The 23,743-nt window shown below is 47.0% G+C and overlaps 1 protein-coding gene across 1 annotated transcript in view; it reads right to left on the reverse strand.

Moving 5' to 3' along the window:
• The window catches only part of GALNT17 (polypeptide N-acetylgalactosaminyltransferase 17), a 270,097-nt gene extending 246,892 nt beyond the window's left edge, over window positions 1-23,205 (reverse strand). Inside the window, exon 1 of the mRNA XM_009900481.2 lies at window positions 22,836-23,205. Coding sequence (XP_009898783.1) covers window positions 22,836-23,073 — 238 coding nt within the window. The 5' untranslated portion in view covers window positions 23,074-23,205. The remainder of the gene's footprint in view (window positions 1-22,835) is intronic.
• Between the last annotated feature and the right edge of the window lie 538 nt (window positions 23,206-23,743).

Below are 23,743 nucleotides of genomic sequence, written 5' to 3' on the forward strand. Positions count from 1 at the left end.
TGTGATAATGGCTAAGGCTGGAGAGACTGAGCATAGATTTCTCTGCACAGCAATGACACTTGCTACAGGATAATCCTATGTCCTTAATAGACAGATACAAGGCAAGCACAGGAAAGCGACAACTCCTTGCAATCAGAGGATGATGGTTACAACAGGAGCTTTCCCACAGCTCTTAACAAGTTATTTACATGTCCAAAGTGCAGCATCATTCTCAGTGGAAGCTATCAAACAGGTTTTCAGAGGAGAGCAGGTGCCTGTGCACAAGCCATGTAAGGAGAGGCTGAGGGAGCTGGGGTTGCTTAGCCTGGAGAAGAGGAGGCTCAGGGGAGACCTTCTTGCTCTGTAGCTGTAGCTCCCTGAAGGGAGGTTGTAGCCAGGTGGGGGTTGGTCTCTTCTCCCAGGCACCCAGCACCAGAACAAGAGGACACAGTCTCAAGCTGTGCCAGGGGAGGTTCAGGCTGGATGTTAGGAAGAAGTACTTCACAGAAAAAGTGATTGGTCATTGGAATGTGCTGCCCAGGGTGGTGGTGGAGTCACCATCACTGGAGGTGTTTAGGAGGAGACTGGACGGAGTGCTTGGTGCCATGGTTTAGTTGATTAGATGGTGTTGGATGATAGGCTGGACTCGATGATCTCAGAGATCTTTTCCAACCTGGTTAATTCTATTCTATTCTATTCTGTGGGTGGTCAGTTGATGGTAATGTCAAGCATCCAGACCCTCTTACATAACTTGGGATACAAACACCGGTTAAAGCAATTAAAAGAATTACGACACTTGCTGGTAAGTTCAGCTTTGGCTTCACTGTCCTCCTGTCTGGATCTAAATGTCTTCTACTTGATCTCTGCCATCATAATGCTCCCCCCCACCTCCCTCCTTCCCAGCTCCCCAGTACTGCAGGATGGGTAGCCTTGTCCATTGGCTAAGGTTTAAGGAGTGCTGTACACTGGTGCTAAAGCACAACTCAAATAATCACTGGAAAAGAGAGGAAAAATATTTAAAATAAAATTAATTCTACTAAATAAAAGAGAGACCAAGAGAACCAGGAAGGAAAAGGAAGACATGAAGAGTAAAGTAAAGTGCAACACTGCTAAGTCAAGGTCACATGGACACTGATCATCAGAGCTGCCAGGATGGCTCACACCTGAGGTCCCCAATAAGCTGGTGGCAGACCTCTCAAGGCATAGCAGAAAAAACAGAGCAAGCACAGCCATGATGAATCACCCATTACAAGTGGCTTCAGTGAGAGTCTGAGGTTCTTAGAAAGGTGTAAAATCTCCCCAGTTAGAGCCAATTTTTAACATGGGCCAACAAAGCTTTTGTTGTCTGATGGGTACCTGACAGCCATCGTGGAACAAAATCAAAGGTTGCAGAGAACTTTAGGCTCTAGCAGGCAGCATTGCCATATGAAGTAACTGGTTACTATGATTGACAGTCTCACGAGAGATATTCTGGTCAGAGCTGGCAGAAAGATGGCTCAGCAAATTACTTCAAGGCTGTGGTGAAGGAAGTTCAGTGACCTGCAAGAAAAATTTCCATCTTCCAGGAAAACTCAGAATTTTCTTTGGAGGGTGTGGGGAGAAAGAACACAAAATTTAATCAGATGCTTAATGTTCCATCCCAAATCAGGCTGGAGAAGTCTGGCAAAGGAAATACACTTCAAAATATTACCCAAAGATAAGAGACTGGCAGCAGGAGTGAGCATGTTAGAGTGGAAAAATTAAATGAAGGACTCAAGGGAGAATTTGTAAAAGCCCTTTCACTGTGAGATTTTTCATGCCTCTGTTTTCTTTACCAAAACACTGATTTATTAGAGATTAGCAAAGGTGGGAAAGGACACATTGAAAGCATCCACAAACTCATGCATAATTTATGCTGGATGGCTGTGCCTGGTGTCCTGAGGGCCAGGAACAGAGCTAGCACCCTGGAATCCCTCTGTGCTGCTTTAGCAAACAAACAAGATTCCAATATAGAATAGAATAGAATAGAATAGAATAGAATAGAATAGAATAGAACAGAACAGAATGGAAAAGACCTTCGAGATCATCAAGTCCAACCTATCACCCAACACCAAGAGCCCTCAGCTCCCTCAGTCTCTCCTTGTATGGAAGATGTTCCATTCCCTTCATCATCCCCGTGGCTCTGCACTGGACCCTCTCAAGCAGCTCACTGTCTTTCTTGAACTGAGGGGCCCAGAACTGGATGCAATATTCCAGATGCAGCCTCACCAGTGCAGAGTAGAAGTGGAGGAGAACCTCTCTCGATCCTCCTGCCCACAAGAGCACATTGCTGGCTCATGGTCATCCTTCCATCCACCAGGACCTCCCAGGTCCCTTTTGCCTTCACTGCTCTCCAGCAGGTCTGTCCCCAGCCTATACTGGTGCATGGAGTTGTTCCTTGCCAGGTAATCACCCATCTGCAGAGGCTTGGAACGAGCAGCCTCACGTGCTCGGTGCTGAATGATGCTGTTGGACAGGGCTTCCAACAAACTCACAGCTGCAGCTGACCCCCATTAGAAAGTGGTTTATTAAATTAAAACATCAATCCCAGAAATAGATGTTTGCTTAACGCACATAAACGATTTGGGGGCCCCATGCTGCAAGCCATAAAATAGAAATCTGCCTGTGGTAAAGCTGAAGAAATTAAGCCATAAAGAGAAAGCAGTGGGAGGAGCACTGAGAACTGCTGCCAAAGGGAAGCTGCTTATCACAGGCTTGGTACAGATTGAAAGCTCTCAGGTATGCCACATCCAGTTAAAAAAAAAAATAAACCTCAAAACCAAAACCACAAACAAGGGAAAGCAATTTTCAAGCCATACCTAGAAAACAGGCACTAAGGTTATTTAAAAGTATGAAATAGATTTGATTTTACAGACCCTAAGTGTAGATTTCCCTTCCAGCAGATTCCTACACGATGCAGAACTGCCTGCATCATTTGTCATTATGAATTGTTGGGGCTTTTCAAACAAGGAGATTGCATTGGTTCCAGAATGTTCAATGAAGAGGCAAATCCTACCTCTGCTGTACCACCAGGGCTGTACTCCCTTTCTCAGCTGCAAGCCAGTCTACAAGGGCTGCAGAAAACCAAAACACCAGTGGTAACAAAACCACCAAGACAAAACAAGCAAGCAAACAAACAAGAAATTCACACAGAATCACCAAGGTTGGAAGAGACCTCAAAGATCAAGTCCAACCCATTACTACAGACCCCATAACTAAACCATGACACCACGTGCCACTTCCAATCCCCTCTTGAACACCTCTAATCAAGAAAACCCAAATACACTCCTTATCACTTGAAGTCGAAACCCAGAAAGCATTTTGGATGCTGCTGAATCCCACATGTTCCACTGCATTTCCACTCTGAGGTCTACGTGTTCCAGCATAAAGGTTTTTACCCTTCAGGAGGGCTCGACTGCAATGAGCTACCTGGAGAATATGCCCCTTTACATACAACTCAAAACAGGAGGCACTGAATTGACATTAATTCCCTTTTCTGGCTCCAAGATCTGTTGGAAACATCAGTCACAGCATCTCTTTGGAAAGCCACATAAGCAAAGTCCCATCAAGGGCAGTTAGGTCACTTTAAGGGCAGAAACATGATACAAGAATTTGTTTTCAAAATCCAAAGCTGTACCCTCCTCTTGCCCCTCAGAGAACTGATCTCTCTAACCCCAGTTCATTGCAAATAGCAGCACTTAAGACCACCCTCCTCGCTCTTTCCAAGGTACAGATGACAGACCCTGTCCCTCAGGCCCAGGTGGCACAGCTCATAGAATGGGTCCAGGCCACAAGGGACCTCCAAAGGTCATCCAGTCTGATCTCCCTGCAGTCAGTAGGGACACCCTCTACTAGATCAGGTTGCCCAGGGTCTCATTGAGCCTCATCTTGAATATCTCCAGGGAAGGGACCTCAACCACCTCCCTGGGCAGCCTGTTCCAGTGTTCCACCACTCTCATAGTAAAGTAAATACTGAAAAGGTTTTATCTAATAAGATCCAAAAAACCCCCAAGAAAGAATCAAAAGAAAACACACCACGAGAACCTCACTATTTCTTGAGTGGCCACGTTGAAATTGCGTTTAGAAATTACATGACAGAAAAATAACAACAAAACAAGAAGCAGTGTTTTAAAATTCAAGTGTAACAGAATTTCCTGTGACTGGAGGAGCGTTTTGCCTTCTGCACCTCTGAAGATAATCACCTGGTAGAAGACCCTGACACTGCACGTTCAGCAAAGTTCTAACTCACAATCATGCAGCTTCAGCCTGTTCTTTTTGCTCCATTGATCCAGTCAGAAGATTCCTGGATCAGCTCTTTTCTATTTCCCCCCCCGCCCCAACTTCTTCAGTTTCAGTTCTTAAGGTTTTAAGCCAAGGCTCAGCATGGAGGTGTGAGAAATGCAAAGAAGGAGCAGGCAAAAAGGGAAATCTTAGGGGAGACCTTATTGCTGTCTACAACTCCCTGAAGGGAGGTTGTAGCCAGGAGGGGGTTGGTCTCTTCTCCCAGGCAATCAGCACCAGAACAAGAGGACACAGTCTCAAGCTGCACTAGGGGAGGTTTAGGCTGGAGGTGAGGAGGAAGTTCTTCACAGAGAGAGTTGTTAGCCATTGGAATGTGCTGCCGAGGGAGGTGGAGGAGTCCCCACCAGTTCAAGAGGGGACTGGACATGCCATGGTTTAGTAGTCATGAGGCGCTGGGTGACAGGTTGAACTTGATCCTTGAGGTCTTTTCCAACTTTATTGATTCTATGATTCTTTTGGGTTTTCTTTGTTTTGTTTGTTTTAACTTTTGGAGGAAAAAGAGCAATAGAGGTTGTAAGTCTGATGCTGCCTCTACCAGCAGCAGTATTTTGCCTTCTAGACAGCAGAAAAGGAGCCTGTGGCTATGAAGCAAGAAAGAAGCTCACTAAATATGTAACCGCATTAGGTCTGTGCAGGGGGAGCTGCTGCTGGCTGGCAATGTTCAGCACGAGGAAGATCTGCAGCACATCGTACTCCTGGCATCACAGTCTCTTCTTCCAAGTCAGAAGGAATTATTTCAGAGGGTGTAAAGTGAAAGGATTGTATTCAAAGCCTTCATTTAAATTCAACCTTCCTTAAGAGTTTAAGGATTTGGTTCTCGAATTGAGTACTGTCCACTGCACCTAACCCTACACTGCGACAGTATCTCATGTGACCCCACTTGCAGTACTGTGTCCAGTTCTGGAGCTCTTATTACAAGAAAGATATGGATGTGCTGGAACATGTCCAGAGAAGGGCCACGAGGATGATCAGAGGGCTGGAGCTCCTCTCCTATGTGGACTCCTATGGGGCTGTTCAGTTTGGAGAAGAGAAGGCTCCAGGGAGACCTAATTGTGGTCTACCAGTATCTGAAAGGGTTTATAAGAAAGCTGGGGAGGGACTTTTTAGGGTTTCAGGGAGTGATAGGACTGGGGGGATGGCTCCAAGCTAGAGGAGGCTAGATTTAGGTTAGACATTAGGAAGACGTTCTTCCCCATGAGGGTGGTGAGAGACTGGCACAGGTTGCCCAGGGAGGTGGTAGAAGCCTCATCCCTGGAGGTTTTTAAGGCCAGGCTGGATGTGGCTGTGAGCAACCCGCTGTAGTGTGAGGTGTCCCTGCCCATGGCAGGGGGGTTGGAACTGGCTGATCCTTGAGGTCCCTTCCAACCCCAACAATTCTGTGATTCTGGGACTTGCTCAGAAACTGTTTAGTGGCAGGACAGAACTGTCCAAAAAACACAATTGCAACAGACCTGGAGACTTCTAAATTTGCAAGTAGCATTATTCTACCAGTATCTATCAGTTTACAGGAGGGAGAAATACAGAAAATAGAAAGCACTAAACCTGAAGCCCTAGAATCGACTGGGATTTTTGGCAGCACATGCTGGAGAAGACAGTAGCAGCTGTCAAGTCACAGCTGGAGGTGCCTCTGGTGAAGGTGACTGAGAAATGGGATTAAGACAAAAAAACCCCAACAGGTAAAATTCAAGGTAAAATGAAATGCAGGGGTGGCAGACAACCGAGTTAACAGAATTTCCTTGCCTGCAGAACATCACACTAGCTCTGAATTGTATATTTCCTTTTTTCCTTCAAGTACAGCCCCTGCTTCCTAACTTAGACTGCACAAGCTCTTCTTTTTTATTACCACTGCTCTTGCACTCTCAACTCTGCTTTGCAAGGAGGTCCATCAGACCATAAGGTTAACAGCCTCCTAACATCTGTGAGGCCTTAAACCAGTTCACATGGCCCCATCACACTGGCCCTTAGAGCAGCAAAATGGATTGGGGGGAAAAAAAACTACCCTGCCTTTTCCTTACCAAAAAAAAATCCCTAAGCTGCTACCTTTCAGACAGATTTCCCCTATTAGAAATTTGCTGGAAAATCCTAAGGATTAAGAAAAAGACACAAGAAGAACTCTCAAATCAAAATGTGCTCCACACCAACCACCCCTGGCTGTGCCCTCGCCGACTCGGGATGAGTTTATGCCACAAACCAATGCTCACTAAACACAAGTTTTCTCCTGTTCTCCAGCTCTGCTGCTCCTCTGCCAAATCCACCTCTGCTTCCACTGGGGACCTGTACATCAAAAACCTCCTAATGAAGAACAGTATGAGGTGAGCACTTAATGCCAACCTGCAAAAGGAAAAAATAATAATCACCGATACTACCGAATTCAGAGACATGAAAAAAAGGCCTCAGCAGTTAGCTAGAAACTAGGACAGCTGCAGCATTTAAAATACCTACTACAAATGAGAAGTACTTAGGCACATCATAATTAGTAAATGGCAAATATTAGGAGTTATGGGGAAAGAGATCATTAAAACAGGCTTTAATAGCCCAGCATTTCATACATTCAGATGTGAAAATCCAGTCAGCATACACTTTGTGCATTAAGCTCACATTAAGAAACAAACTGCTTCATTTCTGGAGTTGTAAAAACAAAGGTTAAATATCTGCTGCAGCACAAACCCCATAATTTTTCCACAGTGACTGTATTGTTTTGCTTTGCACAGCTAATAATACCTGCCCTGGCTTTATACCCACACATCTCCTGAATGCTCTGCAAGGTTAATATTTTAATTATCAAGCCTACAAAATACCCAAGAACCACGCTTGGCATTAAGGGTTCTGGAAGCAAGCTGGCTCTTTAGTTCTACTTCATTTATATACAAAAGAACACTTTCCTTCCAGATCCCCATTTTCCCACTATTAACAAAACCACCAAGCAGCCGTGCTGAACTCAAACACTCCTGTAGCAAAACAGAGAGGTCACCAAGACTCCCACAATCCCTGGGGCCCACTACTCCATGCCTGGACATCTTGCCCCATGCCCCATCTCCCCATAAATTCCCATGTTGCCCACTCCTTATCTCCCATCCCTCTCTGCTCCTGTAGTTTCTTGATTCCAATTATTTGGAGCTGCCAGTTCACAGGCTCACAGGATGTCAGGGGTTGGAAGGGACCCAAAGATATCCTCGAGTCCAACCCCCCTGTCAGACCAGGACCATACAATCTAGCTCAGGTCACAGAGGAATGCATCCGGATGGGCCTTGAAAGTCTCCAGAGAAGGAGACTCCACAACCTCTCTGGGCAGCCTCTTCCAGTGCTCTGTGACCTTTACAGTAAAGAAGTCCCCCCTTGTGTTGAGGTGGAACCTCCTGTGCTGCAGCTTACATCCATTGCTCCTTGTCCTACCACAGGGAGCAAGTGAGCAGAGCCTGTTCCCTCCCTCCTGACCCCCAGCCCTCAGATAAACATTTATTAGATCCCCTCTAAGTCTTCTCTTTTCCAGACTAAGAAGCCCCAGGTCCCTCAGCCTCTCCTCATAAGGCACGTGCTCCAGTCCCCTAATCATCCAGCTCAGCCCCTCCAGTCCTTTTCCCTTTGTACCACCTTTTGTCCCTCCATGGGAGCACTGCTGCATATTTTTCTGATACACAACTTCCAAAAACATCTGGAACAGTTTGCTGGGATTCAAGATGAAGATGATCTGGATAAAATCTGACCAGCTCAGCCTAATTGAAAAATTATAAACAAATTAAAGCAGTTCCTCATGACAGAAAAGGCTGAGCAGCCTCACAATAAGGTTCTACCAGAGCTGTCAACAAATTCTTTCTTTGGATATCCAATTTCAGGAGCTGTTTAAACAATTCTGGCAATTATAATCAGAGTTGGACATTCAAGAGAATCCCAGGATGTTCCCAAAAAAAGCTGCACAAAGAGCATAAATTAGGCTGTACACCTCAAATTGGGATGTGATGTTGAAGTTTTATCCCTTTTATTGCCTCTCTCCTCAGCGCAGCCTGGCAGCCAGTTCTAATTTGCAAGGTCCAATGCTGTTCTACAGGATCAAACAGGCAGCACCAGTAGGGAGGACAGTTTGGGGAAGGAATAGAGCATTAATTAGTATTTGGAAGTTGAGCAACTTCCTGAGAAAGGACTGATAAAAGTGTAAAATCCCATTTTACTGTCTAACCGCTTTTATGTCTGTGCAGAACAGCTATTAAACTCCCCCAGAAAGTCACTTATTGATTCAGTGCTTGATCCAAAGACAACTGAAGTCAATATGACCTGACCCCAGTAACACCTTCCATGTAAGACATTGTAAAAGCCAGTAACTACCTTTAGACACTCCTGACAGGGGCAGATTTCTAAAAGGAAGCTGTCTGCATGCCCATAAATCATCTGCATGTCATAGTGTCCCTCCATACTACAAGCACTAATCAAACAGCACCACCACGTTTGAATCGTTCCCCTTAGCGTCAGAGAGAGCAGTTCACCCATCCCTGGCCACTAGGTTAATTATTCATTTATTTCCCCAGATACTGTGGGGGTGTTTCTGAACCTGCATCTGTAGCACTTAAAAACCAGCCATGTCTCTTTGGGCACTGCAACACAGTCAATCAAATCAGCTTTATCCAAAGAGCACCAGCCCCACCACCAGCAGCTGCTCCTCCAGACTGAGGCTCTTGATTCCCTCACCCTCCCACAACTGGACACCAACTGCATGCCCCTTTATAATCTGGTGCATGGTGGATATATTCCTAATTTTGAGCCAAATGGTGAAGCTGTCCCCCACAACCCAAAGGGCCAAGTAAAAGGCAGAAAGCCCGGCACAGCACGGATAGGAGCTGCTCTCTGCCTGCTCCACAGCCCTCAAAGCCTACCTTTAGCTGCATGGCTTAACGCAGCACGTTGCTTCTGGGTGAAAGCTCACCCCTGCCTTCTGCTCTCACCCTTCCTGCAGTTCTCCCTCCCTCCAGCTTCACTTGCACATCTGCCTGCTCTGTCATTTTCTCACACATCTCCCCTTCAACCTACCCAACACATAATTAATATCCGTTTAAACCAATGTGAGTTTTAAATCCAAAAGCCACAGGGAATTAACACAACATTAGGTCCAATTCTCCCTCCATCTTCTGCCTCACTCTGTTGCATCATGTATGGAGTCATAGAATCACACAATTGTCTTGGTTGGAAAAGACCTCCAAGATCATCAAATCCAACCATCAAGCTAACACCAGCATGGCCACAAAACCATGTCCCAAAGTGCCACATGCACATGGTTCTTGACCACTTCCAGGACAGCGACTCCATCACCTCCCTGGACAACCTCTTCCAATGCCTGAGCTTATCTTGCTAAGTAATAGCTGGTTTAGCAAAGTCCTGTTTCTCACTGCTTTACAGCCTCAAATAGACAGGACATGAACCAGCCAGAGCCACTGGGCAAGGTCATAATGTTGAATGGTAGTCACTTAATCAAGGCTACATTCTGATCTGGGCCAAAGAATAAGAAGTCAGTCAAATGTCTCTCTCACTTCTTCTGTTCCCACCTCTTTGATGCCAGTTCCAAGTATCTTCAACTCACCAAAACACAGAATCATAAAATGTTATGGGTTGGAAGAGACCTTAAAGACCATCTAGTTGCAACTCCCTGCCATCAGCAGGGACACCTCCTAGACCAGGTTACTCAAGGCCCAATCCACCCTGTCTATGAACATTTCCAGGGTTGGATCCTCCACAACTTCTCTGGGCAACCTGTTTCAGTGCCTCACCACCATCATGGGGAAGAATTTCTTCCTGATGGCTAATCTCTTCCAGCTTGAAGCCATTATGCCTCATCCAGGATGTGTATGGCTGCAACTCCTTTGTCCTCACACAATTTCACACATACAAACTTCTTCATCTCTTTCTGTCCTTGAGACACTCATTCAGAAACACACAAGGGTACTTGAGTCTCCAGCTCATATAATTTTTCCCATTATTATTCTAAGCAACTTGTCCAGCATCACACAGAACATTGGAGGAAAAAGTCAGACCTAACTCTTCCCTCCTGAAAGCTTGGTGCTCTTAATGGCAACACCAGTCCCTCCGCATTACATGAACAGCTCTAAGCAAACTGAAGTTCCAGTTGGCCTACACTTAGCAAAGGGCAAAGCACAACACAGCCCCAGCCTTGACTGCAGGTTCAGAGATGTGTAATGGTTATCACTATTATTGTCTTGTCAGTGAGAATGTGAAAAGCTGAAATCAAATCCAGGAGAAGAGCGTTTTAGTGTTCCAACCTATTTAACACAGTGTTCCAGCACATTTTACTCAAGGTGGGTGCCCACTAAAAACACACAAAATGCTACCAAAAATTGTTTTAAACCAGGTAATGGATTATAAGCAAGCTTTCAAATATCATGAGGTGGCTTTTCCCTTCTCTTTCTCCTTTGCTTTGTGTTTTTAGAGCACAAAGCAAGTAATTGTTTTCAAAGAATTAGTAGTAATTTGGCACAAAACACGAGTGCTCTCGTGATTTAATTTAAAGTCTAATGCAGGCAAAGACCCAGAAAGAAATTCTAATTGTTTAGTTTGAAAATTAACCTTCTCACTCCAGCTTTATGCTCTTAAAACACGCAGCGCCACGGTGGGCTTTTACACTGCCCTAAATGCTACACGAGTAAATGGAGATTAAAACCAAGGTTAAATAAACTCTGACAACCATCAGGTAAGAGCCCTTGCTTGACCCTCTTATGCTCTCTGCAGCTTGAGGAGACACCCAAAATAACTCAGCTGAAGCGCTGCTGGTGTCTGTCCATCTACTGTTGGCTTTTCTCTTGTAATGGTTTCCTGCTTTCTGTATCTAGACACACTGAGACACACCAAGGAAAAGCAATTTGGATTTCCATCACCCACAAACACAAAAACAGCCCTGCTGCTACAGAGAGAAGGAAGAAAAGTCCTGTACCCCACCTGAGTGCTGGGAAACAGATTCAGAGAGCCTGAGGATGTTCTGCACATGCAGAGTCCAGAGCCCAGCTCTTCTGCATTCCTACCCAGAGTAGTTCTCCACCAGACCCCAGAGAAGTGCTAATGTTGGGCAATCAACACTTCAAACCACAGAAAGGAATCACAGAATGCCAAGCTGGAATCATTTGGTCCATCCTGGTCCATCATCCAGTACTCTGTCAAGCTGAGTCTGGAAACTGTCCAATGTAGGGGAATCCACCACTTCCCTAAGGAGATGATTTCAATGTCTAAATATTCTCATGGGGACAAATTTTCTTCTGGGGTCCAATCAGAATCACCCCAGGAGTAACTTGGGTACCATTAACCCTTGTCTTTTCCATGAGACTTTCCAATGCACTTACACTCCATGAATACAAGACCATTCCCATTTGCACATAAGCTGAAAGTACTGAAGGGAAGAGGGACCATGGATTCCCCTTTCTTCCCTGGTGTCAAATGCTGACATACCACACACTTGTTTTTTTGTGTGCTAAAATTAAGTCATCACAGAATTGTTTTGGTTGGAGAGGACCTTTAAGAGCATCAAGTCCAACTGTTAATTGGGTGCAACAAGGCATGACAGCAGTGCAGCGTGAAGTGGTGATTTACTACGTGTGACATAGGCCCAGCTTTTGAGAGACTTTTCCCTAACAGCAGGAAGAGTGAGTGATGCTCTTACACAACAACCTGGGTCAGAGAACCCAGGAAGATCCCTATTTTTAAAAACTCCATTTACCAGAAGCTCTCATATTACTCCCACATTACAGCTCCTGTGATGCTGTATGTATTTCCTCTTCCAAGAACAAGTGCTGTAGCATGGCCAATACCCTTTAGCAAAGCTGTCTGTGGGGAGCAGGTATCACAGGAATCCCAGGAAGCAAATCCCCAGGAGCCCAGCATCACAGGAATCATAGAACTGTCAGGGTTGGAAGGGACCTCATCTAGTTCCAACCACCCTACCATGGACAGAGACACCTCACACTAGCCCCGGTTGCTCATAGCCACATTCATCCTGGCCTTCAAAACCTCCAGGGATGAGGCTTCTACGAGCTCCCTGGGCAACCTGTGCCAGTGTCTCACCACCCTCATGGGGAAGAACTTCTTCCTAACATCCAATCTCAACCTACCCATTTCTAGTTTTGCTCCATCCTCCCCAGGTCCTATCACTGTGTAGTGGTTCAGCCTGGGTGCCCCCCTGCTGCTGCCACATAAGACACACCTCCAGTGTCCCTAGGGTCCAGCCCAGTGGGTGGACACAGGAAGCTGCATATTTCATCCCATAATGTCCTGCTCCCTACAAAAACCACCTGCAAAGTCCTGCACTTCCTCTTTCTTCCCTCACTGCTCCTATGGAGATGGTCCCTATCTGGTAATGGAGGGGGAGTCATGTCGAGGCCGCTCGGGGCCTGGCCAGGTGTAATGCCTGGAGGAGAAGGGGGAAGGGCAATCTCAGATCTGGCCAGATCAGATTAGCCTAACAGTGGAAAGGTGGGGGGGGGGAAGAGAGAGCCCGGGGGGTTTTGGGTGTACCCTCAGGTGGGGAAGTAGGGGAGTGTTGGGATGCTTCTGAGTATGCTTTGGGATCTTCTTTTGTCACTGTGCTTGTGGGTCTCTGTAAAATATTCACTGCTTTTCCATTTAAACTTTCCACCACTTCTGCAATCCATTTGTCTGAGTCTCGTTTTTGTCTGCCGTGGTGGAAGGCAAGGGAGGATCTGCCCTTCAACCCACCTCACACTGCTACTGGAACTCCTCAGCCAGCACACACCATCAAGATTTTTAGAAGCAAACTGTGATTTTTATCTGCCTCGCTCCCGGTTTTAGGGAATTGTCTGTTGCAGCTAACTGCCTCTCCCCACTGACAGCATCATCAAAGCCCTCGGCCTGCGTCAGAAGCAGCGTGCAATTGCTCGGTGACAGCAGAGCAAGGCTGAGCGTAGTGCTCTCCTCCCATGTAACGCTCTCCACCAGGCTCTCCTTGCATCACGACTGCATTATTTTTAGCTAAGCATCAGAGAACGTCAGGATGTGGGTCGATAGCTATTAGATTTATAGGCAGAGCTAGCTGTGCTTTTAGCAGCAAGATGTAAAGCACTCGGCAGTTTTGTGAAGGAATTTGACCACGGGGACTAAAGGCTAGCAAACGCAGTTGCTAGGACTCCCAACACTGTTTAGGAAAAACAATATTGTACCACCAGGATACACTACTGAAGTTGAATCACTGCTGGCTCATGGTGGGGTCACTACCATCCATGTTCAGCCTGAAGAACCCTTTGAAGATGTGGTGGTTTTGGCTGAGTGCCTCCTGTTGCCACCACACAAGAAGCTTACCTGCGACGTCCGTAGGGTCCAGCCCAGTGGGTGGGCACGCGAAGCTGTGTATTTCATCCCATAATACTCTGCTCCCTATAAAGCCATCAGCAGGGTTCTGCACTTTCTCTTTCTTCCCTCACCGCTCCTATGGAGATGGTCCCTGTCTGGTAAGGGGTAGGTGTGTCATGTCACAGTTTCTTGGGCCTGGCTAGGCTGGGAGGAGAAGGAGGGAGGGCAGTTTCAGATCTGGTCAGCTGAGATTAGTCTAACAGTGGAGGAGGGGGGGAAGAAAGAGCCCTGGGGGGTTTTGGGTGTATCCTCAGGTGGGGAGAGGAAAGCGTTGGGATGCTTCTGGGTATGCTTTGGGATCTCCTTTTGTCACTGTGCTTGTGGTTCTCTGTAAAATACTCACTGCTTTTCCATTTAAACTTTCCACCACTTCTACAATCCGTTTGGTCCGAGTCTCATTTTTTCTGCCCTTGGTGGGAGAGAAGGAAGGAAGGATCAGCCCTTCAACCCACCACAGAAGACTTCTACAAGGACTCAGGTTTCCCAGAGCAGAGGTTTCCTGTCCCTGGAAACATTCAAGGTCAGGTTGGACAGGGCTCTGAGCAACCTGCTCTAGCTGAAGATACCCCTGCTCACTGCAGGGTGGTTGGTTGGACTACAGGGCCTTTGAAAGATCCCTTCTGATCCAAACCATTCTGTGATTCTATGATCTTCCTCCCACCAAAAAAAATATTAAAAAATAGTCTCCCTTTGAAGTTTAATATTTCAATATTTAGCATAACTGAAGGAGCTGAGAACTGGCAGTCTGCCAGCCTGCTGCAACATCTGGACCAGATTGTTCAGTTTTAGATAAAGATTAGTGGCATAAATCACAAAATGAGTAACATCTTTTTAATTACCTGAAAAAGGCTCATTTCTATTTTCTCTTCTGCTATGCCTTATTAACAGGGAGATTTGCTCTCAGGCTCCATACAGCATTTGCTTATTAGAAATACAAGAACTTTCTGCCAGGAATGAAGTAAGGAGGGAAGATGGTGGCCAGGAGTAAGCTAGAAGAACTCCTCCCAGTCCAAGCGCACTGACAGCACATGCCTAAAGCCAGCTTCAACCGTCTGTCCTCCTCCATCAAAGCAGAAGATCTCCAGATCAGGAAGCATGGGACTCTCCCGTCTCAGCAATGCCTGCTGCCATTCAAAAGGCCCCAGGGTATCCAAGATGCTGCAGGAGCCCAGCAGATGTGACACTCCTCCGACGGCTGAGTCGTGCCCTTCTGGAGTGGCAGCTGGAAGCCAGGCAGGATGCCTCTGGGCACTGAAATGTCACTAGATGCCCACATATTGCCAAATGCATCCAATTCCAAATGTCTCCTCCTGGAGACACAATAGCACACTGCTGACCTGGACTGAGGCTTGGAAATAGTACTGTCATTCACGAAATTATGGCACCCTTTCCTCCTTCCCAGATCCTTAAGAGCTGCCTAAGTAACACAGCACCATAAATCTAACAGACCTTTGTAAATTTTACCATGGAGGTAAGGCTCTGTTCTCCATTCAGGCAGACATGAATTAATACACAGGAATAAAATACCAGCGTTGTCACTGTTTCCTCGTCCCTGCTGTTGCATCTCATGAATCCTGTGTTGTCTCTGCATGATAAACGTGTTAGTGGCTTATTACTCATTCATTGCCAATGACAGTGAATATGGGGATGATGATGCCAAACAACTATCAAACCCAAAAATTATCTGTTGGTTGCTAGTCAGCCGGGTTGTAAGCTAAATGCCATGTTAACATCTAAGCTTTCAGATGCTTCCTAAATGACTGTCTGAAGCCTCATCTTTTAACTCTTTCTCTAACAAGTATTTCTTTTATTCATTCTTTGATCAGCATCAGACCAAATTTCCATGGATCTGGTAAGAATAATGTACAGACTGCAGCTTTCAGGTGTCTCAAGCCTACACAGACCACCATTTAGGCTGAGAGCCTCTAAAGGCATGCACTCAACTTGGATTATCTGCATTATTCCTAATGGGGAACCAGAATCACCTGCATTATTCCTGATGGGGAACCTGGATCATCTGCATTATTCCTAATGGGGAACCTGGATCATCTGCATTATTCCTAATGGGGAACCTGGACCATCTGCATTATTCCTAATGGGGAATATGACACCCAGATCTGTCAGCTGTACTCTTGATATTAAAGCTGCAATTTCTATCAAGTAGCTATACAAGGCTATACAAAACAACACAGTTACTCTCTACTTCAAATGGTGATGGGGTAGACAGAGAAAGAGCATCTCTGATCCTGTGTGACAATCATCAGCGGATACAGTAGTCACATCCCCAAAGCATGTAACTTTATCTCCACATCATCATTTCTGATATCAAAGAACTTCACTCAGCAAGGCTGTGCTCCTATCAAGAGCAATTTTATTTCATTAAAGTGATTAAAGTTTGGGCCCTTTTGCCTACAAAGAGGATTTCCCTACTCTCAAATTATTTACATTGAGGTCCTTGCCTTACTTAATGAATTTCTTAGCATTTTAGTTAATATATTACCTACCTGTTAAAATCTTAGCATCACTAGTCTATGGGTGTAACCCTATTACACACTGCTAAATGGCTGATAGAAACTGCTGTTAATCTGCCTTATTTACATATATAATTTTTATTCTCAGTAGTTAGCTAAGTTTGTAATGTACTTTGAGGATGATAAGTCTTACAGAAGATAAGCATTATCTTATCCTTCTGGGAAGTAAATCCACATATCTCTAAAGCTTTTTAAGTTAATTAAGTGCCACTTTACAAGGGGGATAGGCAAGGCCACGCAAGAGGCTGTGTTTCAGTATGGGCCTCAGTGTCCATATGCCACCCTCACAAAGTTAATTTCCTAATTGGATAAGCAGAGGAGAGCACAATCTGTATGCAGGAAGGCTGCTGGCATGCACTTGTTTCATATCTGAGCATGTGCAAATAATTCCATGTGCAAATGCACAGATGCAAGCTTGCTTGAAAAATGGACATAGGATTGTTTAATCACCAAGGAATTTCAAGTTCCTCCCAACTTCTAATATTTGGTAAAGCAGCAGTTTACTCCCTCTGCAATCTTTTTCAGCACCAAAGGATAAACCACTCACCCATTTTCTGGCCAGCTTCAGCAGTTCACCACTTCATCACTAGCCTCTCACTTAGAACAATCTGCTAATAGCTTTTACTCTCCCTGATCTTACATGTGATCTGCTGTGAGTTTACAGAACAAAATTTAAAAGAGCTTAGGATGAGTCAGTAGTGCCCTTTCACAGTGTTTTCTGCCTTACTAATATTTAGCTTGAAGTGAGGAATTTTTATACTATCTTTCACACTACTCCAAGGCAGCACATCATCCCTGTCTCACTGCCTTCCAGGCAGCCGAGCACTCTCTAGGCTCAGCTGCTCTTGTGTATCTACCCAAAACCACTGGAGAGGGAGTTTATAGCCTTTATGCTCCTTGGAAGCTTTACCCCAAGACCCAAACCTCTGCTGCACATGCACCAGCAGACACACAGGTGTTTACCCCAGCACACTTGGGACGTGGCTGGGTGGAAGTTTCCTTAGACCACCAGTGACCAGCAGATCCTATGTGCTTATACATGTTCAGGATGCTTAGCTCTGGTAGAGAGGGATAATGGCTCCCCCACATCCAAACCAAGGGTTTATTTAGAGTACTCTCCCCCCTACACTTCTATTTCTCAAACTGGCAGCATTGTTTAAGGACTAAGCTATTTAGATGTTGACTTGAAGGGTTTGTGGCAAACTGGGTTTAGAAGAGCAGACTGACCATTTTCAGGCATGATCAGACTCAGAAGGACAAGGACAAAATTCAACACACAAAATCAGACCCCAGCTCTTTCCTCCTACCAGGGATGAACACTCAGCATTGGTGCAGCCCCAGTATTTTACATATGTGAGGAAATGTGCTTATGGGCTTTAAATGGCCCACCAGCCTCAGCAGGTGTCCACCCTCTCCTACCTTGGTCAGGCACAACTGAAGGCATGCAACAGGCTCACCCTCTCCCCCTCTGAAGAGTGGGGCTGAATGCAGGCTGCACTGCCATGAACATTTCCCTTTCCCTCACCCAGAGTGGGATCAAGCACACCTTCAAGAGGACAAAGGTAGGTGGGAGAGACTGAAGCAGGAGCTCAAGGAACAAGAAAACCCAGACTGACAAAAGCTTACCCAGGTTATCCCCCTAAGGCATGCAGGAGGGCAGACAAGTAGCTTCCTTCTCACCGTGTCAGGGGCATGGGACCCACGCCATTGAGAGCAGTCTCATGGTGAACAACATCTTTGCATTGCTGTTTCATGATGCAAACTGCAGCTTTCCTCAAGTCATGCCACTCATCCTATAAGCAACTCTGAGGTTAAGAAGTTGGCCTGCCTTTACTGCCTCACTGCACAGCTTCATTCCTCACAGTCATCAGTGGTCTTCTACCACTGGGAACAGGATTAGATAAACTGAGGCATTTGCCCCGCACTCTCCAGGAAGCACATGGATGCCACAACAGCTGAATGTTCTCTTCCAAGTCTCTCCACTCCAGCTCCTCCCTAGCTAACTAGTTTGTCACAGAAACATAGGAGCCCTCTCTTTGCAAACAGAGACAAACTGAAGAGATCATTTGTGTGAATCTCCATAAAGTTGGAGATAATCTGGACAGCAATTTTTGCTTATGTAAATGTCAGCACACGAAAAAAAAAAATAGGTTTGGATCAAAAAGACAAGTTGTAGCTAATACCCAGAGTAAAATGCACACAGTTCCTTCCTGACCTTCATTAGCTTTCTCTGAACATCTGCTGAAGGAGAAAATTCCATCCATAAAAATGACTAAAGAAATTAAAAACCCTGTGAATCCCCAGAAGAGTGCAGGCACGTACTAAACCCTCCATTTCAAAGGGCATCCTCCTGCTTCTCTGCAACTGTGTGAGCTGTCCAAGCAGAGACCAGCAAAAAGCACCAGAAAAGCACAAAGTAAAGCCCACAACTAACTGGGGAGCAATAACAAACTTTTAGGCAGAACAAAGCTCTCAGTCAGTTTTAGGCCAGAAGAAAACTGAATAGACAAACCTGGAGATGCCCAAATATTCTCAGGGGTACTTTATGAATTACAACAGGGAGAAATCTAAAGAAAGCCACTGTCTGATGTGAGGAAACCACAATCACATTCAGCATCTTGCCTGGAGAAGAGGCTCAGGGGAGATCTTACTGCTGTCTATAACTACCTGAAGGGAGGTCATAGCCAAGAGGGGGTTGGTCTCTTCTCCCAGGCAACCAGCACCAGAACAAGAGGACACAGTCTCAAGCTGCACCAGGGGAAGTTTAGACTCGAGGTGAGGAGAAAGTTCTTCCCAGAGAGAGTTGTAGGCATTAGAATGGGCTGCCCAGGGAGGTGTTGGAGTCACCGTCCCTGGAGGTGTTCAAGAGGGGACTGGATGTGGCATTTGGTGCCATGGTCTAGTAGGCATGAGGTCCTGGGTGACAGGTTGGACTTGATGATCTCTGAGGTCTTTTCCAACCGTATTGATTCTGTGATCTTCAAGGCCTCCTTTTAATATGAAACAAGGATCCTGTTCTTGACACAATGTAGCTTTGGTACAACTGCAACCCTAAGCAAAAGTAGCTAGAAAACACTGCAAGACCAGCAGGGTGCATCGTCTGGACAGTGCAGGAGGAAGGTTGGGCCAGGTCTGGGATAGTTCCTCTCGCACAGAGTGGAGTAAGAGGAAGCCTGACGTTGTTTCCAGAATGGCACTGCAGAGAAATGTCGTTAAGAGAGGAGTAATTGTGCAAAACTGCTCCTTTACCAGACCCAAGGCAGCGTTGTTTAGCTTCCTTTCATGGCCAACATTTACAGAAATAAACAAATATACATTCATAAAAAATGAGGGTTGGCATACCGCAGAGAGCTGTTATTTCCAATATGCTTCACACTACATGGCTCAAAAAAAAAACCCCTACAACACCAAAAACACAGGCACAGTGCAATCAGATTGCTCATTTGATCTTTACAGAATGAAGCTTTTTAGGAGATTAATTTTTTAATTTTTATATATATATAAGACAGCTTCAACTCCTACTGAAATCCAGCCAAGTCCTATAACACAGGGGGAAAAAAATAATAGACTCCATATTTGATTGCACCAAACTATGTTGTTAGTTTCCCTCTTTGACCAAACACCTCCTGGTGCTCCCTGAGGGGCAGGCTTTCCACATGCTGCACTTATCATAGAATCAACCAGGTTGGAAAAGACCTCAGAGATCATCAAGTCCAACCTATTACCTAACACCTCCTGACAACTAAACCATGGCACCAAGTGCCACATCCAACCCCCTCTTGAACACCTCCAGGCATGGGGACTCCACCACCTCCCCAGGCAGCACATTGCAGTGGCCAATTACTCTTCCTGGGAAGAACTTTCTCCTCACCTCCAGCCTAAACTTCCCCTGGCACAGCTTGAGACTGTGTCCTCTTGTTCTGGTGCTGCTTGCCTGGGAGAAGAGACCAACCCCCACCTGGCTACAACCTCCCTTCAGGGAGTTGTAGAGAGCAATAAGGTCTCCCCTGAGCCTCCTCTTCTGCAGGCTAAGCAACCCCAGCTCCCTCAGCCTCTCCTCACAGGGCTGTGCTCCAGACCCCTCCCCAGCCTCCTTGCCCTTCTCTGGACATCTTCAAGTGTCTCAATGTCCTTAAATTGAGAGGCCCAGAACTGGACACAGTATTCAAGATGTGGCCTAACCAGTGCGGAGTACAGGGGCAGGATGACTTCCTTTCTCCTGCTGGCCACACTATTTCTATATATAGGATCTATATATCTCTATATATATCTCTAGGATACAATACTCTAGCATTTTGTTCCTGCTAAGCCACAGGTCAGATTTAAACTGAAATGTAACTTCACACTAGAGAAAGAGAATTCTCTGGGTCAATGTGTTTTGTAGGGAGCTTGCCTAAGAGCATATGGTGTGTTTTGATAGGCACTTATCACCGGCATGCAACTTCCCTACCCTAAAAGCAATTGAAAAAAGGGGGGAACAAAGGAAGTGAGTTCATATTTGCATACTTTGGGCAGGCACTAGGGTTTCAGCTTTAGGTATTCTGCAAGTAGCCAGAATGAATGTTGATTTGGGCACTCAAAATTCCTGGCAGGAAGCCTGTCCAGCTTCTTCTGCATCCTCACTCCTATGGACTGTCTCAGCATATTTGACTGTTTCTTTTCGGTGCCAGTGGGTGGTGATGGGGGTCCTCCTTGACCCCCCACACCTCACTCTCAACTCCTGTCTTTCTGAGGCCCAACACACAGCATCACTCAGAGCACAGAGCACGTTGTACTTTTCTAAAGATCTCATGTACCAAATATACACTTGACCCAAAGTTACATAACCGCTACGCCAGAGCTATTTTTCAGCCAGACTCATTGGCGTTGCTATAAATCACCCCAGGATGCAGAGGCCAGACAAGATGTCACATTTATGTGCTCAGCTTTCTGCCAGCCATATGAAAACGTTTGTGATTTGGGCAACATATCTATTACCTCTCTGCCTCCCCTGGTCTTTCGGTGCACGACTGCTCTCCAGCACTAAGCGGACTCCTGCACTCCAAGCGCCCACAGCAGCCTACAGACCAGACAGCACTTCAAGAGCTGTCCTTATGCTGATGGCTCCTGTTACAAGCACCAGAGAGCTCCAAAAGCAGCCCCAGAGCACATCAGAGCAGGGAGTCCCATGTTAATCTTCACAGAACAAGGGCAACAACTTGTCCTTTCAGCTCACCCTCTGTATCACAATAACATCATGATTGCCTGTCCAATACCAAGGTCCTAGCATGAGGTCTCCTGCCTTAACCTGCAGGTGCTGCTCCTTTGAAAATAAGCGTCAGAATCTTCCTGGAAACTTCTGCCCTAGCAATACCCACAAGCAGCCAGTTTCACAGTCTCATCGTGAATAGCATCCAGCTTTCTACCTCATTTCTTGTTATTCTTTGTTTCACCTTGTCACCCAACAGAGCAACAGAACTGCTTCAACATCTTGTGGTGCTAGCCACTTCCACAGGCACAGCGGGTTTCTCATGCCAGTGTCTAAAATAGCCATACAGAGAACACTCTCCTACTCAGCTGAGTGCTGCCCATGTTGTACAGTGCCTTCCCCAAGGCACAGACGCTGACCATGACAGCTGCTACACACCAGGAAAGGCACATTACATTCCTGCACCTGCCTCACATCCTGGCTGCAGAGGCATAACCAGGATAGCCCCAATTCAGGACAGAGACACAGCACACTCCAGCTTTTGGTTTGGCACAGAACCACACAGTAGCTTCACGTTCAAAACTCGGAGAGGGAATCACATTGAGACTGCCAAAATCATGAACTCTGCCAATTCCAATACACGCAAACTTGGAGTCATTAAAGCTACAGAGCTCGGAAGCAATAATGGGGCTCTTGATTGAGATTACATTCCCAGTTGTGAATCTACAGGGAACAATTTTGGAAAGATTAGCTTCCCCAGTCAGTCTTTTAATTAGAAACCTCACCTACATTGCTTACATCTTTACAGCACGGTTCTCTATCCCGCACAGCATCTTGAAAACTCCCTTTTTACATCTCAGAACTACTGAACCTGGTGAGATTTTAATAGAAATCCCTTTGCTATGCTGTAAAGAGAAGTACTGAGACTGTAATTAGCAGCTGTTGATGCTGAGCCATAGGAAAAACTGAGTAGTTTGCTTAACTTGTTTGAGATAGTGCATTTTGTTTTCCGACCTTCTGTACCTAAATAACGCACCACGCTTTGGCTGTTTTAAAACTACCTTCTGAAAAAAAACAGCTCTGGAGTGGTCAAAACCATCCCCTCAATCAATACACAGCATGCTGCTCCAAGTTGTGTTTGCCCACTGAACATCCTTCCCGTTTGATGCAGAAATCATGACACTGTAATTTCCTGACCACTACTCTCAACCTGAAAGGCAGCATTATGTTATTACGATTTCCTCCCATCCTGTGCAAGGCACTCTGAGCTTTAAGCACAAACGGAACTTGGAAATCAGATACTGAATTGATTCAGCCCATTGAGACTGTGTTTGCACGGTAACAGAGGAAACAGCATGGCTCGATCACGCAAACTTCAAGCCAGCCCTGCTCCCGTTCTCTGCCTCCATTCACCACCCGCGACCGTACCCAAAGGGCACTAAGACCGGGAGAACACTTCCTACCATTCAGCTGCCTGTAGACTATGTCTTCTAGGAGCGAGAGTCTCTTCAGCACTGCATCCTGGATGGAGCTGATGCCGTGGGCTGTCAAGTTGGCCACTTCTGCCCTGGGATGGATGTCATGGAAGGAGTCGCCGCTCTTGGCGGTGATGGGTCTGCACTTGGCCAGGAAGAGGACGAAGCCAGCCACCGCGATCAAGTTTAACACCAGCAGGACTTTGACTCTCCTCAAAGAAGCCATCAAACTTCCCGAGGGGCACCGCCAGCCGCCGCGCAGCCCGCAGGAGCTAGGAGAGCGGGCCGGCAGCCGCCCGCCGCTGCGCGCACATCGCACGGCGCCGTACGGCGCGATCCAGCCCGGCCCGGCCCCGGGCTCGCCGGACGAGCCGCGGCAGGGAGCGGAGAGCTGCGGGGGAGCGCGGCGAGGAGAAGTGGCGGAACCCGCCCCGGGCTACGGCCCCGCAGAGAAGATGCTGCTGCTGCTGCTGCCACCGCCGCGGCCGCCCGCCCCGCTCCGCCCGCCGCCACCGCCGCCGCGCTGCCGCCAGCGCAACTTCATGCCCCGCGCAGGGCGCCCGCGCCTCGGCTGGGAGGTGGCGGCGGCGGGGCCGGGGAGCCCTGCGGCAGAGCCACCGCCGCGCCTGCCTCCGCGGGGGGGCGCGGGGCCGCTCCTGCGTTGCGCGGACGGGGCATGCCCCGCCGCCCGCCGCCGCCCCGCCTCGCCCGGAGCCGCCGCCACCGCCTCGCTGCACCGCGGCGGGGCGGGGGGGAGCAGGGGGCGGGCGCGCAGCGGCGCGGGGCTCCCGCCCCTCTCGGCGCACGGGGAGGTGGGGAAAGTCGCGACAGCGGCGGAGGCTCAGCGTCGGCACCCCGGCGGGCTGCGGCAAGCCCCGCTCCGCGCACCGCCAGCG

The sequence above is a fragment of the Dryobates pubescens genome, chromosome 13, assembly GCF_014839835.1.
Source record: "Dryobates pubescens isolate bDryPub1 chromosome 13, bDryPub1.pri, whole genome shotgun sequence".
NCBI classification, from domain to species: domain Eukaryota; kingdom Metazoa; phylum Chordata; class Aves; order Piciformes; family Picidae; genus Dryobates; species Dryobates pubescens.